The sequence below is a fragment of the Lampris incognitus genome, chromosome 18 (assembly GCF_029633865.1).
Source record: "Lampris incognitus isolate fLamInc1 chromosome 18, fLamInc1.hap2, whole genome shotgun sequence".
In the NCBI taxonomy this organism is placed as follows: Eukaryota; Metazoa; Chordata; class Actinopteri; order Lampriformes; family Lampridae; genus Lampris; species Lampris incognitus.
Genome location: NC_079228.1, coordinates 7,043,025 through 7,057,847, shown reverse-complemented (window position 1 = coordinate 7,057,847; position 14,823 = coordinate 7,043,025). Strand labels below are relative to the sequence as shown.

Genomic DNA, 14,823 nt, shown 5'->3' with positions numbered 1-14,823 from the left:
CTCTGTCTCGTTGTCTGTCTGTCTCTCTCTCTCTCTCTCTCGCTGTCTCGCTCTTTGCACTTGTTGCTGAGGTATAAATGCGATCCAACTGCCCACAGACATGTTTTTGTTATGCAGCTAACCAGATTGTGCATGAAAGCCTCTCTATTCTCTCTGCTGACAGAAGATTGGAGGAGAGGAAGGGAGGAGAGGAAGGGAGGAGAGGCGGAGTGAAAAATGCAGTGTGGTGAATACAGCCAGAGAATCCGGGATCCGCTGAAAGGGACAGATGAGCGTGGTGCGTGGTGAGACCACCCTCCACGGCTTTCCGAGGCTGAGCGGCTGCACAGTTGGGGGTGACCCGCGGACACGGGGGCCACGTCCCAGGTGATAAATCCAGGATGACAGGGGGCATTACACGCACAAACGGACCGCCGCCGCCGCACTCCTGCAACAATTAATTAGCCGGCTGACACTCATTTATCACTGTGGCAATAAGGTGAAAAAGTCAAGAGTTTATTAAAGCTCTGCTTAACTCTGAGAGCCGGAGGCTGGAGGCCAAAACATTTCACATACACAACAGCAGCGACGTTCACATTCTTACTTCATATCACAATTACAGGTTACACAACACATTGGAAATAATCCCTTAAAGGCATGTCTGTAAACAAATATGCAGTTAATGAATAAAAGATGGCCGTCATTTCAGGACCACATCACATGTAAAGCTCTGGGCACAGCACAAGGCTTACAATATGTAGGAAAAGAATACAGACAGAAGAAGAAGACAGGACGGGCGTCCTCCTGAATAAATACAGTGCACATCATCACAACACAGAGCTACCGTGCATTCTCACGCTACAGGAGCACGTCACATGTTTCATGGTTAAGATGAATATACAGGCTGGGGTAAATATATTAAGCCATGCACCGCAGTACTGACGAGCCCAGCGGGGGTCACCGGGGGTCAGCAAATCACTTTACACACACGACTCTTCATTTCTGAAGAAGAAGAAGAAAAACTGCATTGTTTGTGTCTGGGCTCGCCAGGCGGGAGAAGCAGCACACTACACGTATTGTTATTCCTTCCCTCCCCCGGCCCCCCGACTCCCAGACGCATGCATGCAGGGCGCGGGGGTGGGCAGGGGGGTGACATGTGAGGGCAGGATGTGACAGTCGTCAGGAGGCCTGACGGAGCAGGGGGCAGCTGTGGACGGGGCCTGACTGGTGGGCACGGGGGACAGGAGACACAAAGCCGGGCCTCTTTCTGAGCAGGTGTCAGTTTAACTGTCAGCGTAAGACCCCGGGAGAGAGGAAGACTTTAACTGTTCAAACATGCTACCACGCTAGCTAGTACTTCTATCTGAACCACTACCACCACGGCTAGCCTACTGCACTGTACTCCCTACACTACTTCATTTACAGCAGCAGGACTGTAGGCTGATTCTCCAGAGAGAGGGGAGCGTTTCTAAACATAACACTGACAACTGGGAACACTTCTTTTCCTGCACGTATTGAAGACACACAACACAGCACCGCCTGCTGGAGTCCAGGCCCCGCTTCATCTGCACTTAAAGGCCTTTATGCTGAAATGCACAAGTAGACTGGCTGAGAGACGACTCCTGTCTCAACCATGCACGGCTGTGATGGGGAGCTGACCGGGGAGGTCGACAGACCACCAACAGACCACCCAGGTGGGCACTGCTGAGAGAGGGACCGTCTGCTCGCTGAGCCTAAAGATATGTTGAAATATTTAAATACACGGTGCTGAAGAGCGGACTCAGAGACACAGAGAGGATTTGGTCGGGGCAGGTCAAGGAGAACATCCTTCCTTCAGTGGGAGGTCATTGTATTGTGTTTCCCAAATGGCTTCCCGGTCCGGCACATGGGTCCTGCTTCTTACGTTAGAGTAAGAATGACAGGGTCCACAATGGAGGAGCCCGGCCACTGAGGATGCACATGCCAGGGCATTCTCAGTGCCGGTCCCAAGCCCCGATGAACGGGGAGGGTAGCGTCAGGGAGGCATGCGGTGTAAAACCTTTGCCAAATCAAATCTGTGGATCATAAATAGTAGTTCTCGGGGTGAGCCAGGACTTTGACCAGCTAGGCGGGGAGATTGCGATCGACACTGGTCAGTCTGCGTGGGTTTCCTCCGGGGGCTCCGGTTTCCTCCCACAGTCCAAGACATGTAGGTCAGGTGAACTGGCCGTACTGAATTGTCCCTAGGTGTGTGTGGGGGGCCCTGTGATGGCCTGTCCAGGGTGTCTCCCCGCCTGCTGCCCAATGACAGCTGGGATAGGCTCCAGCATCCCCGCGACCCTGAGAGCAGCATAAGTGGCTTGGATAATGGATGGATGGATAGATGGGTGGATGGATGGATAAATAGTAGTAGTAGTAGGTTTGACAATGAAGGATGTAAAAGGCATCACCTGTCACAGCAACACATCGATCCCACAAAAGTGTCCACAAAAACTGTTGCAGTTTTCTGCCTTTTCATGGTCATGTTTGCATCACGAGTCCCCCGCCAAGCAAACCTCATCGGCTCATAGCAACAGTCAAACGTTTCAGTTCCTCATTCCCGATTCACACAATGTCATTCGATTTTCATTGGACAGCTGTCGGTCCGGTTTGGGGTCAGAGGTCGTTGGAGAGGTGACGGTCGGGGGGGCCCTCTTGTTCTCGAGCCTGACCTCAACCACATCCGTCATTCTTCAAACGCCTCAATTTGCCTCTCTCTGTCTCTAAGCCAAAGGTCATCGGTCCGAGTTTTTAGGGGAGGTGAGGTGGCTGCCCCGGCTCTCACAACCTGTGCAATGCAAAGATAGAAAGAGTCAGGGCAGCACCCCTCACAGCCCGCCCACCCAAACCTCCCACCTAAACGCTGCCCCAGGGCCACTAACACCAGAATACAACAGGAAAATATTTGTGGCCAAAATAACTTATCAAGTGCTAACATGGGTTCAGTCTTCTGAGTTACGGCACACTGATGACCACACGGGAGAGGACTACACCGCCACTCCTTTTTTATGCAAATTAAATGGACACATCCATCACGAGTTTGAATGGAGTGAAGACGGCTGATGGAGGAGGCGATGAAATGACAGGGACTGACACGCCGCCTGCTTTGAGCTACATCCTTTTCTTACAAAGTCAGAGGGATATTTTTGTTTATGGCGTGCCTGATCCCTGAAATCCCGAGGACAGACCAGAATAAATTGTGCGATTCACGGTCTTAATGAAATGTGTAAATGTATGTGGCAGTCCAATAGAGGGGACCTGTGGAGCAGATACCCTCAGCCCCCTCGTTCTGCAGACCGGAGGCGGCACGAGACTAATGAAGACTGAACTTTAATCATCAGGAGGCTATGGCTCGCTCTAACACACACACACACACACACACACACACACACACACACACACACACACACACACACACACACACACACGCAGACCACACATCAACAGCTGATGTGTACTACTGCGGGCTGTGGACGCAGAGGTGGTCCTACCTCACGAGGTTCTCGTTGTCGCCGGGCCCTTTGCAGGTTGTGCACTCGGTGCGCATGTCGTCAGCTTTGGGTTTCTTCTGGACTGCAGACTGCCGCTGGCGGCGCTCCCGTGGCGGTGGTTCCTATGGAAACATGGCCGATTAGAACTGCCAGGCGGCGGCTTGTGAGGACAGAGCTAGTTAAAGGGATGAAATGTGTGTGTGTGTGTGTGTGTTTCGGGGGTGGGTGGGAAGGGGGGTCACATTAGCACAACACATTATGAGTACAGTTTGTGAATATGAACCCAGAAATGGGTGGTTAGGGCAATTAAGGAGTGTTGAGAGGCGAATAAGAGAAGAGGAGAGAGGAATGGGATTAATCAGGAATGTGAATGTTGTGCGAGCTCAAATCTTTCAGTGCCGGAAATTAATTTCCAAACCTCGAACTTCTCCTCTCTGTCGTCACAGATGGGCACCCTCTTCCTCTTCTGCCCCCTGGTTCTCTGTGAAACACGAGACGAGACCCATCTTAAGCAGCGCCCCACATTAATGACGCAGCTCATCTAGGGTCACGAGCTGCCGTGTGACCACAACGTCACTGTCACATGCACAGGAAACACGGGTCTGCGGTTAGCCTCACCCACAGGAAATAAAAACATCAAGGTTATCGTTTCACAAACAAACAAACGAACAGATGAGTGGAGAGGTCAGCGTGCTGTAGTTTAATATCGTGGGTGGTGGGAGTTGGGCGTGGGTAGGGTACAGCCCCACCCTTGCCATTAGAAATCTCTCCAGTCTCCATGATGAAGCCAGCCTGTTTCATAGCACCCCAACCCCAGCAATCACCCCAACCCCACCAGTCCCACCAGTCACATCAGTCTCCCCAACCCCACCAGTCCCACCACTCACCCCAAACCCACCAGTCCCACCAGTCACATCAGTCACATCAGTCACCCCAACCCCACCAGTCCCACCAGTCACATCAGTCACCCCAACCCCACCAGTCACACCACTCACCCCAACCCCACCAGTCACCCCAACCCCACCAGTCACACAACTCACCCCAACCCCACCAGTCACACCAGTCACCCCAACCCCACCAGTCACACCACTCACCCCAATCCCACCGGTCACACCACTCACCCAACCCCACCAGTCACGCCAACCCCACCAATCACACCAGTTACCCCAAACCCACCAGTCACCCCAACCCCACCAATCACCAGTCACATCAGTCACCCCAACCCCACCAGTCCCACCAGTCATCCTGAGTGGAAAACAGTGTTGGGAACACTGGGGCATGATGGGGGAGGATCGTTGAGAGACTGAACACTGGCTTACTGAAACTCTTTGTAAGCTGTGATAGTGCCCTGCATGGACACACAGTATTACTTCCTGTCTACACGGCTTCAAACTGGACTGGGACAGTGTTCAGTGATGGAGTTGGAATGGAACATGAAAAGAAATAAAAACAAACCATCTTGACACTAGCGAGCGGAGGATGGAACCGAGTGGCTTTTTAAAAAGGGAAGAAAAATCGACAACATATTTAAACAGATTGTGAAAACAATTCCATCTGTCGCCTTTGGCTTGCCACCACGAGCCAGATGGAGCACTTATCATTATAAATGCTAACTACAAGGATGTTGCCAACTGGCTGCAAAAGCCCTTCACTATTCCTCCTGTGGCAACACCAGCGAACAAAGGACCAACATCACTTAACAATTTGTTCATCAAAGTGCACCCTTTAAGTAATCTATTCAAGGCCGAGAAGATCAGCACAAACTAAAGTCCTGGTCTGTCTTGAAATCAGCTGAAAACACTCATGTGCACACACACAGCTCATCACGGGCACTGCTCAGGTGAGGGAATTAAACGGGGGCAGTTTATAAGGCTCCGGCAAAATCAATCTTGTAATTAAGTACATCAGTGCATCTTTAAGAGCCATGAATCATTTCACACAGGATCAGAAGAATTAACGCAGCACAGGCACTAGTAGCTACCACATGTCACTGCAGTAACTACTAATTCATTCTCATCATTTCCAGCTGACTAATGGCATATGTTCGTAGGAAGACCTTCATGTTGGCATGGTGGTGGTGCAGGCTGCACACAACGTGCAGTTAGAGACAATTCAACATCTCAAACACACACTGACCGACCACCAAATAACAACTGTTGTTTAGTTGAGTGCACACCGAACACACACACGGCCTACATGATGTGTAGAGCACACATTTCACCTCCGGACCAGCTTTAAATGACTGACAGGAAATGCTGAATCATGGCCACGTTGTGACACTTCCTCATGCACCTCGGAGTCTTTCTGCCCTGCCATTTATCATCAGCATCTCTTACCCCTAAAACAACATGCTGTAGCACCTCTTAGTATGGTAGAAGGTTAAAAAACACTACAGGTACAGGCATGTGGGTAGCGTAGCGGTCTATTCCGTTGCCTACCAACACGGGGATCGCCGGTTCAATCCCCCCGTTACCTCCGGCTTGGTCAGGCGTCCCTACAGGCACAATTGGCCATGTCTGCGGGTGGGAAGCCAGATGTGGGTGTGTGTCCTGGTTGCTGCACTAGCGCCTCCTCTGGTTGGTCGGGGTGCCTGTTCGGGGGGGGGGGCTGGGGGGAATAGCGTGATCCTCCCACGCGCTACGTCCCCATCGGGAAACTCCTCACTGTCAGGTGAAAAGCGGCTGGTGACTCCACATGTATCAGAGGAGGCATGTGGTAGTCTGCAGCCCCCCCCCCCCCCCGCCCGGATCGGCAGAGGGGGTGGAGCAGCAACCAGAAAATAGGTTAATTGCCCAAGTACAATTGGGGAGAAATAAGGGGGGGGGGGACTACAGGTTGCAAAGCAGGCACCTTACTTAGTGTGTGTGGCACTATGGAGGATGTGGGTATCAAACAACTGCATGTTTAACTGCAGGTTCTCCTGTGACTCGGTGAATCTGGGAAAGTTTTCATGAACTGTATGAACAATGGCCAGGCTCAGTTTGGCCTTGGGAAGAACCTCCGGCAGCCAGAAACGATATTTATTTACTGATTTGACCTACAGTAAAGTACGGCCACATTTACTGTGATGATGTTTAGGCTACAACATGTCTGTTACTGAAATATGAGAAACAACGGTTGTTCTTCTTGTGCCATTACTCATAAAAACTGGGCCCAGGGCTTTTAGCCATTTTATTGTCCCCATGAAATCCATAGGAACTAAATCAAAAGACACAGGTTGTTAACGGCCATTATCATGATCTATTTCAAGAAGAACTTATTTTACATACGTCAAGTTTACATCAAACTCATGAGGCATGTGTAGGGCTGCTGCATAAGGCCCACTGAGTTTGGTGTGCACATGTTGGGTTAAAGATAAGCATTTTGGAGCTGCTCCATCTTCAGAGCTGCTGCATGTGTAACATCAGGATACGGGTGTTACACAGCATGACTTGTACAGCAACACCGTTTTCACTCTTACTGTCTCTTTTTTAATTGCTATAATTCACTCAACATGCTGAAGGCTGACTTTTACAGCTCTCCTTCAGCGGCGCTATCCACCACAGGGCAGGAACAATGGTTTGAGGAGTCTCAACCCCGTGAAGCTGGCGCCGGGCCATGCTAGCATGTGTGTTAGTTAGCATGTGTATGCACAAACACACACCCGGGTCCTGATATACAGGTACAAACACGACAACACACCCTCCTTTGACACACACTAACCCTCCAAACAAACCCCCAGCCTATCCACTGAGGCCAGTTGGAGGTTGATTAGCCGGCCCTGATAAATTGAAGCTTGGCTTTAGAGAAGTGCCAGCGCCTGGGTGCCCGAGTAAAAGCATTAAAAATGCAAAGCAGGGCCCTTTTAGCAGCTGCCACGGAATGCCTTGCATTTGAAGATAAATGCTGCACTGAGGCGGCTCGACTGGGTGATTGTGGCAGCAAGAGAAATCAGAAAAAGCCACTTAATCCCCGAGTACTCCAGCACAGTCCTCAGCACACTTCTCAGCCCCGGGTTTCCAAAACCCGAATTAAAAACCACATTAACCCAGCCTGGCACTGTGCTCCTCCACTCCCCAACTCCCGCTGGGGCAGATATACACAAGTTGAACCAGAGGAACTGGCATGTCGACCTTTCTTTTGTTCATTTCTCTCTCTGAAAAGGAGCGTTTTTCTGTCAGTTGATGTGACAGTGTCAGTAGTGCTGGCTAAACCGGCAGCATCCACAGTCGAATGTGTGGGGGAAAAAAAGTTCCCCTCAGTTCTGTTCACATGGGTCAGATATCGACAGAGTAAAAACAAAAGGGAAGAAAAAGACAAAATGAAGGAAGGGTCTGACAGCCCAGCACTCCCCCTCCCCCACCCCGAGATATCAATCTTGAGCGTTTCTTGAGGGTCCAGGGAGGCAGGTCCGTATCAGGGGATCAGAGCGTGGTCGAGGCAGATAAGTGGGATCCATGCAGGGGTGGAGAGGTTGTACATCCATAGTCCTCACAGCTGATGGAAGATGTTCTACCTAAAGTAGGACACCGTCTGCACAGCGTGGCTCTTACAACGCCACGAGGGAAACGTGTGGCTGAGAAACCAGCAACACAGACACTGGTTTAGAATGTGTAAAGCAACACACGACGCTACATCTGTGTGAGCTACACCTTTTCACAGCTCATCTGCAAAGTCATTAACTGTGGAAAGGAAAAACCCATTCACACTGGCTACTAAAACTCGAGAATAAAATCTTCTAGCAATGTAAATGAAATGTACTTTCTTTCTCGCAAATTGTACCTAGCCAATTACCCCACTCTTCTGAGCCGCCCTGATCTCTGCTTCACCCCCTCTGCCAATCCAGGGAGGGCTGCAGACTACCACATGCCTCCTCCAATACATGTGGAGTCACCAGCCGCTTCTTTTCACCTGACAGTGAGGAGTTTCACCAGGGGGACGTAGCATGTGGGAGGATCACGCTATTCCCTCCAGTTCCCCCTCCCCCCTGAACAGGTGCCCCGACTGACCAGAGGAGGCGCTAGTGCAGCAACCAGGACACACACCCGCATCCGGCTTCCCACCCGCAGACACGGCCAATTGTGTCTGTAGGGACGCCCGACCAAGCCGGAGGTAACACGGGGATTCGAACCGACGATCCTCGTGTTGGTAAGCAACGGAACAGACCGCCACACTACCTGGATGTCTAGTTAGTATTATTTCTATACGAAAAACAATTATTTGTCTGTTTGTCTCTCTATATGAGATTTGAATGTGATTTGTTATCGATCCAACACCAAGGTGTTTATGATGTGTAACTCAGTAATGATGCTTGTGCAGTGGAAACATTAAAGTTGCACAGTGGAAACATTAAAGTTGTACAGTGGCAACATCAAAGTTGTACAGTGGCAACATTAAAGTTGTACAGTGGAAACATTAAAGTTGTTGCTCCCGTTGCCTCTCACGCTACAGAATAACAAACTTAGTTTCATGTGCATTCAGCACAAGTTTAAGATCATGAAGTGCACCCACTGGGGAACGGGGTTCGCGCCCCGGTCTCGTCAGATCCGACTATGGCCAGAGTCGATGAAGCAGCAATAGTAATTGGCAACACTGTCTTCGGGAGGGGGGCAGTGTTGGCTTGTGTTCGTCACATGAATGCGTCTCTGGGTGTGTCAGAAAAAGCAATGGTTCGGCCTGGATTCGCCTTGTCACGGAAGTGGCGAGGCGTCTCCTTCGAGACTGCCAGCCGGGGAGATGCAGTTGGCGAATGGATGCAGTACGAGGGTGGGTGTTTGAACTAGAATAGGGATCGATTGGCCACTAAATTGGGAGAAAAAGGGAAAAATAAGAAATAAATTTAGAGAAAAAAAGATCATGAAGTGCACATAGTGCACAAGCCGGAGGTAAGATGGGGATTCGATCCGGTGATCCCCGTGCTGGTAGGCAATGGAATAGACCGCTACACTGCCCGGACGCCCCACGAAATGAACTCTTCTTGTGGCAAGTTTCCCTAACATCCTTTAAAATTCTAAAAGCCATCGTGGGAGATATAGTTGAGTTTTCTCCCTTCAAAACACATGGAAACATCAAGTCTCAGGGAGGCTGGTGGACTTCAGGCCTGTAGGTGTCTTCAGTCATGTAGGTGTCTCCCACTCTGCTCACCCAGCACATCAGTGACTGCGTAAAACGTCTGGAGCGTTTGTCCACTGAGACGCTGAATACCATGAAAACCCCACCCAGCAATGTTCACTGACTATTGCTGTGCCATCAGAACAACATGGTGATCAGCATGATGACAACTCTAGAGCAAGGCAGCAGCGTGGTTATGAGGACAAATACACACAGCCTGCACAAACAGACTTACAACATGGCAGAAGCAGTACACTCGGGGAGGAGGCAAAAGCTCACCCATCTCCTTAATGTTCAGCACAGGAGGGAACTAGTGGACAGCAGCTCACTGAGGTTCTTTAGTAAACATGTGACATCTGAATGTTGATGAACCGATGGTACAGAGGTTAGCGCAGTCACCTCACAGCACGAAGGTCCTGGGTTTGAGCCCCGGGGTAGTCCAAACTAGGGGGTCGCCCCGGGCCATCCTCCATGTGGAGTTTGCATGTTCTCCCCATGTCTGCGTGGGTTTCCTCCAGGGGCTCCGGTTTCCTCCCATGTAGGTCAGGTTAATCGGCCACACTAAATTGTCCCTAGATGTGAACGTGTGTGGACCCTGTGATGGACTGGTGGCCTGGCGGCCTGTCCAGGGTGTGTCCCCGCCTGCCGCCCAGTGACTGCTGGGATAGGTTCCAGCATCCCCGTGACCCTGAGAGCAGGATAAGGGGTTCGGATAATGGATGGATGGATATTCTGATATACTTGATTGATCCCCGTAGGGAAATTCCTCTCTGCATGTAACCATCCTAGCTGTGTAGCTAGGAGCAGCGGGCAGCTGCCGTGCAGCACCCGGGGACCAACTCCAGTTGGTCTTGCCATGCCTCGTCAGGGACACAGACAGGAGTGTTAACCCTAACATGCATGTCTTTTTGATGGGGGGGGGAACTGGAGCACCCGGAGAAAACCCACCACAGACACGGGGAGAACATGCAAACTCCACACAGAGGACAACCTGGGATGACCCCCCCCCCCCAAAGTTGGATAACCCCAGGGTTCGAACCCAGGACCTTCTTGCTGTGAGGCGACAGGGCTAACCACTAGGCCACCGTGCCTCTTTCCATACCTAATCCACCCCTTTGCTTGCATAAGAATGGAAGTGAATGGGAGGCGAATAGTCGCCAATGTTAATTTCATGCATGTGTGAGCGTAGCTTAATTTTGGGTTGTCACTTGAAGGCAACGTGGGGTTCAGCAGCCCGGCTCTTCTCGTGTTAAAAGGTCTTTTCATCGCACTATTCCAGAAACCCTTCCACTGCCTTTGAAATGTATATACAGTCAAAATACTTTTACAAGCACCTCTATGTAACAGAATTGGCATTTTGCGGTCAAGAAAGAGACCGTGACCTTGTGCAGCCAGCTGATAACCTTCAGGAGCTCTTGAGACTAACGAGCAATCAGGTTAATTACCTCCAGTCTTCACAGGTCAATCAATTACCATGTGAATGACTTGTTCAGGCTGTATGTATGCAGGCATCTGGGATAAACAAACTTTTCCAGAGACATTCCTTTTGTCCATAACAGGGGCAGATTCTACTGTCAGTAATTAATACCACACCTCCACCCAGCACACCTCCACTCAGCACACCTCCACCCAGCACATTCTGACATGCCCAGTGTGCTGATACACACCGTGCCTCTCACTTGGTGTTTCTTGGGCTCCGGCGACATCTCCTGTGGGATGAATTTGATTGGTCCTTTGATCTGCCTCCTTGACCTCTTGGTGCCATCGGGTAGCGTCTCCATGGCGATATCTGCCTCATCGCTACTGGCCTGGTCGCACTCCGAGCATTGCCTGAGGAAAAAGGAAAAGAGGGGAGAGGCTCTCAGTGTCTCGTCTCTCCACTACAAGCTATTGATTTCATTATCTGCGGAGGAAAATCTTCCTGCTTTAGTGCAGAAAACAGATTCCGCTGCTCCTGCCTGATCAAAAAGTAAAAAACTCAAGTTGGATGATGTTGATATCCATCCATCTATCCATCCATCCATCTATCCTTACTGCTTATCCTGCTCTCAGGGTCACGGGGATGCTAGAGCCTGGACAGGCCGCCAGGCCATCACACAGGGCCGACATACATACACACACACACACACACACATTCATACCAATGGACAATTTAGTACGGCCGCCTGATGTTGGTATTTACCCTCTATATAAATACAAAACGGTGAGACTTGGGATGTGGCAGAAAAAAACAGGCAGGCCACCACATGAGCAGATTTGCTGATGGTCGTCTCACACAACAAGTTCAGACTCTCCAGAGCCCAGGACTTTCTCGTCTCTCTGCATGTCAGTGTGTGTAGATCTTTTAAAATGAGGTATAACTTGGCCTCCACAGAATTTTACTATCAAGACGCTTTCCAGTTATTCAGCAGTGAAGAACATCAGCACCGTCGCTCTCCTGTTGCTTATTTTAATGGATTACTGCAGAAACAGACGCACACTGCACCACACAGAGGAGGACTGCAGCCTGGACTCTATCAGCCCTGGTTCTCTCCTCATCCTGACTTTAACTAAAAACAGTAAGACTGCTCTTTGTGGGGGCGTCCGGGTAGCGTAATGGTCTAACCCATTGCCTACCAACACAGGGATCACTGGTTCGAATCCCTGTGTTACCTCTGGCTTGGTCAGGCGTCCCTACAGAAACAATTGGCCGTGTCTGCGGGTGGGAAGCTGGATGTGGGCATGTGTCCTGCTCGCTGCACTAGCGCCGCCTCTGGTCGGTCGGGGCGGCTGTTTGGGAGGAGGGGGAACTGGGGGGAATAGTGTGATCCTCCCACGTGCTACGTCTCCCTGGTGAAACTCTTCACTATCAGGTGAAAAGAAGCGGCTGGAGACTCCACATGTATTGGAGGAGGCATGTGGTAGTCTGCAGCCCTCCCCGGATCAGCAGAAGGGTGGAGCAGCGACCGGGACAGCTTGGAAGAGTGGGGTGATTAGCCAAGTACAATTGGGGAGAAAAAGGGAGAAAAAAAGACTGTTCTTTGTATAAAACAGTGGAAGCAGTGTGTTGCTAAGTGACAAGGGACACAACTAGAGAGCGTGGAGAAGCCAGACACGCCAGCGTGGAGAGACTACAGTACCAACAACAACACACTGACAGGTCCACAACCTGCACCCTTCAGCTAAACATCCTGCTGCCCCTGACTGAGTGGACATGTTACTCATGTATACTGTGGACAACACACCGATGTGCTGTTACTACTACTACTACTACCACCAGTACTATTACTACTACCACTACTACTACTACTGCTGCTGTGGTTGCTATATACTACTACTACTACCGTGGTTGCTATATACTACTACTACTACTATTACCATAACTTCCACTACTATTGCTACTACTACTACCACCACTACTACCACTACTACTACTACTACTACTACTACTACTGTGGTTGCTACATACTACTACTACTACTACTACTGTGGTTCCTACATACTACTACTACTACTTCTGTGATTGCTACATACTACCACTACTACTACTACTACTACTACTACTTTGGTTGCTACATAGTACTACTACCACCACAGATCATTAGGTTGTCCATTGTTTCTTGAACCATGTCAGCTGCTTTTAATGCACCTTATATTATTTGATTTTTTGATTTTGATTTCGAGATACTTTATTGATCCCCGTAGGGAAATCATGCTCTACATGTAACCCATGGGTTACATGTAGAGCGTGCTTTAACAACTCATCCTAGCTAAACAGCTAGGATACATGTAACCCATCCTAGCTACACAGCTAGGATGGGTTACATCATGCTCTACATGTCACTTAGCTGTGTAGCTAGGATGAGTTACATGTATACTAGCTGTGTAGCTAGGATGGGTTAAATCGCGCTCTACAGGTAACCCATCCTGGCTGTTAGCTAGGATGGGTTACACGTATCCCAGCTGTGTAGCTAGGATGGATTAAATCACACTGTGCATGTAACCCATCTTAGCTGTGTAGCTAGGAGCAGTGGGCAGCACCCGGGAACGAACTCTAGTTTGTCTTGCCATGCCTCGGTCAGGGGCACAGTCAGGACCCTAACATGTATGTCTTTTTTTTGGGGGGGGGTGTTCCCTCTTTTTCTCCCCAATTGTATCCGGCCAATTACCCCACTCTTCCAAGCTGTCCCGGTCGCTGCTCCACCCCCTCTTCCGATCCGGGGAGGACTGTAGACTACCACATGCCTCCTCCGACACATGTGGCGTTGCCAGCCGCTTCTTTTCACCTGACAGTGAGGAGTTTCACCAGGGGGACGTAGCGCATGGGAGGATCAAACTATTCCCCCCAGTTCCCCCTCCCCCCGAACAGGCGCCCTGAATGACCAGAGGTCGGCGCTAGTGCAGTGACCGGGACACATACCCACATCTGGCTTCCCACCTGCAGACACAGCCAATTGTGTCTGACCACGTCCGACCACGTCGGAGGTAACATGGGATTCAAACCGCCAATGCCTGTGTTGGCAGACAACGGAATAGACCACCACACCACCCGGACGCCGTCATTGAGTAGACCTGAGATACTCCCAAATCATCCCTGGACACCTTTTCTGATTGACGCAATCAAGATCTGTAGTTTTTTCTACGTTTCAATATTTTAGTGTGATGAATGTACCTGTTGCTCTTTTCTGGCTTTCAAGTTTTTTTGTTTTGCTCTCACCCCCCCCCCCCCCCGCCATTTAGGTACTTTTATGGTTTCTCTGAGACTGCTGGATAACATGAGCCTGGAACAGCTGATGGCCCTGAGGCAGGCCTGAACTGGATGAGAAAACTGTACTGGCACATTGTTTGGGAAGAAGAGCAGGGGTGAAGGTGAGGGAGAGGACATGAATATCTGCAAACACACCTTAACTTCTATACATCACCACCAAGACCACTGGCTCATGAGATGTACCAGCCTCTGTCTTGGTCACTACATTGTGGGAATATAAGTGCACATTCACTGAGATGTGGCCTCAGGTGAAAACTCCAGACAATGAGCTGATGGTTTTAAAAAGGTAAACAGAGCCATAAAAGAAAAGAAAAGAGTCTTGATGTCTGTAGTGCTGATGCTGCTCTGAAAGCTGTGGGCTCGCAGCCACGTTCATCCATTCATCCAGGAATTACAGGATGTTTAGACCTACATGCCAGTGTCTTCATGCGATGTCCTTCGTTGTCTTCCTTTGCTGCACTCTGATCATCTACTACTACTACTACTACTACTACTACT

The 14,823-nt window shown here is 50.1% G+C and overlaps 1 protein-coding gene across 1 annotated transcript in view; it reads right to left on the bottom strand.

The window, feature by feature from the left end:
• Nucleotides 1-14,823, bottom strand: part of phf14 (PHD finger protein 14) — a 204,689-nt gene that overhangs the window by 71,384 nt on the left and 118,482 nt on the right. Inside the window, exons 14-16 of the mRNA XM_056298369.1 lie at nt 11,246-11,408; nt 3,907-3,969; nt 3,489-3,610 (exon numbers count right to left, since the gene is read on the bottom strand). Coding sequence (XP_056154344.1) covers nt 3,489-3,610; nt 3,907-3,969; nt 11,246-11,408 — 348 coding nt within the window. The remainder of the gene's footprint in view (nt 1-3,488; nt 3,611-3,906; nt 3,970-11,245; nt 11,409-14,823) is intronic.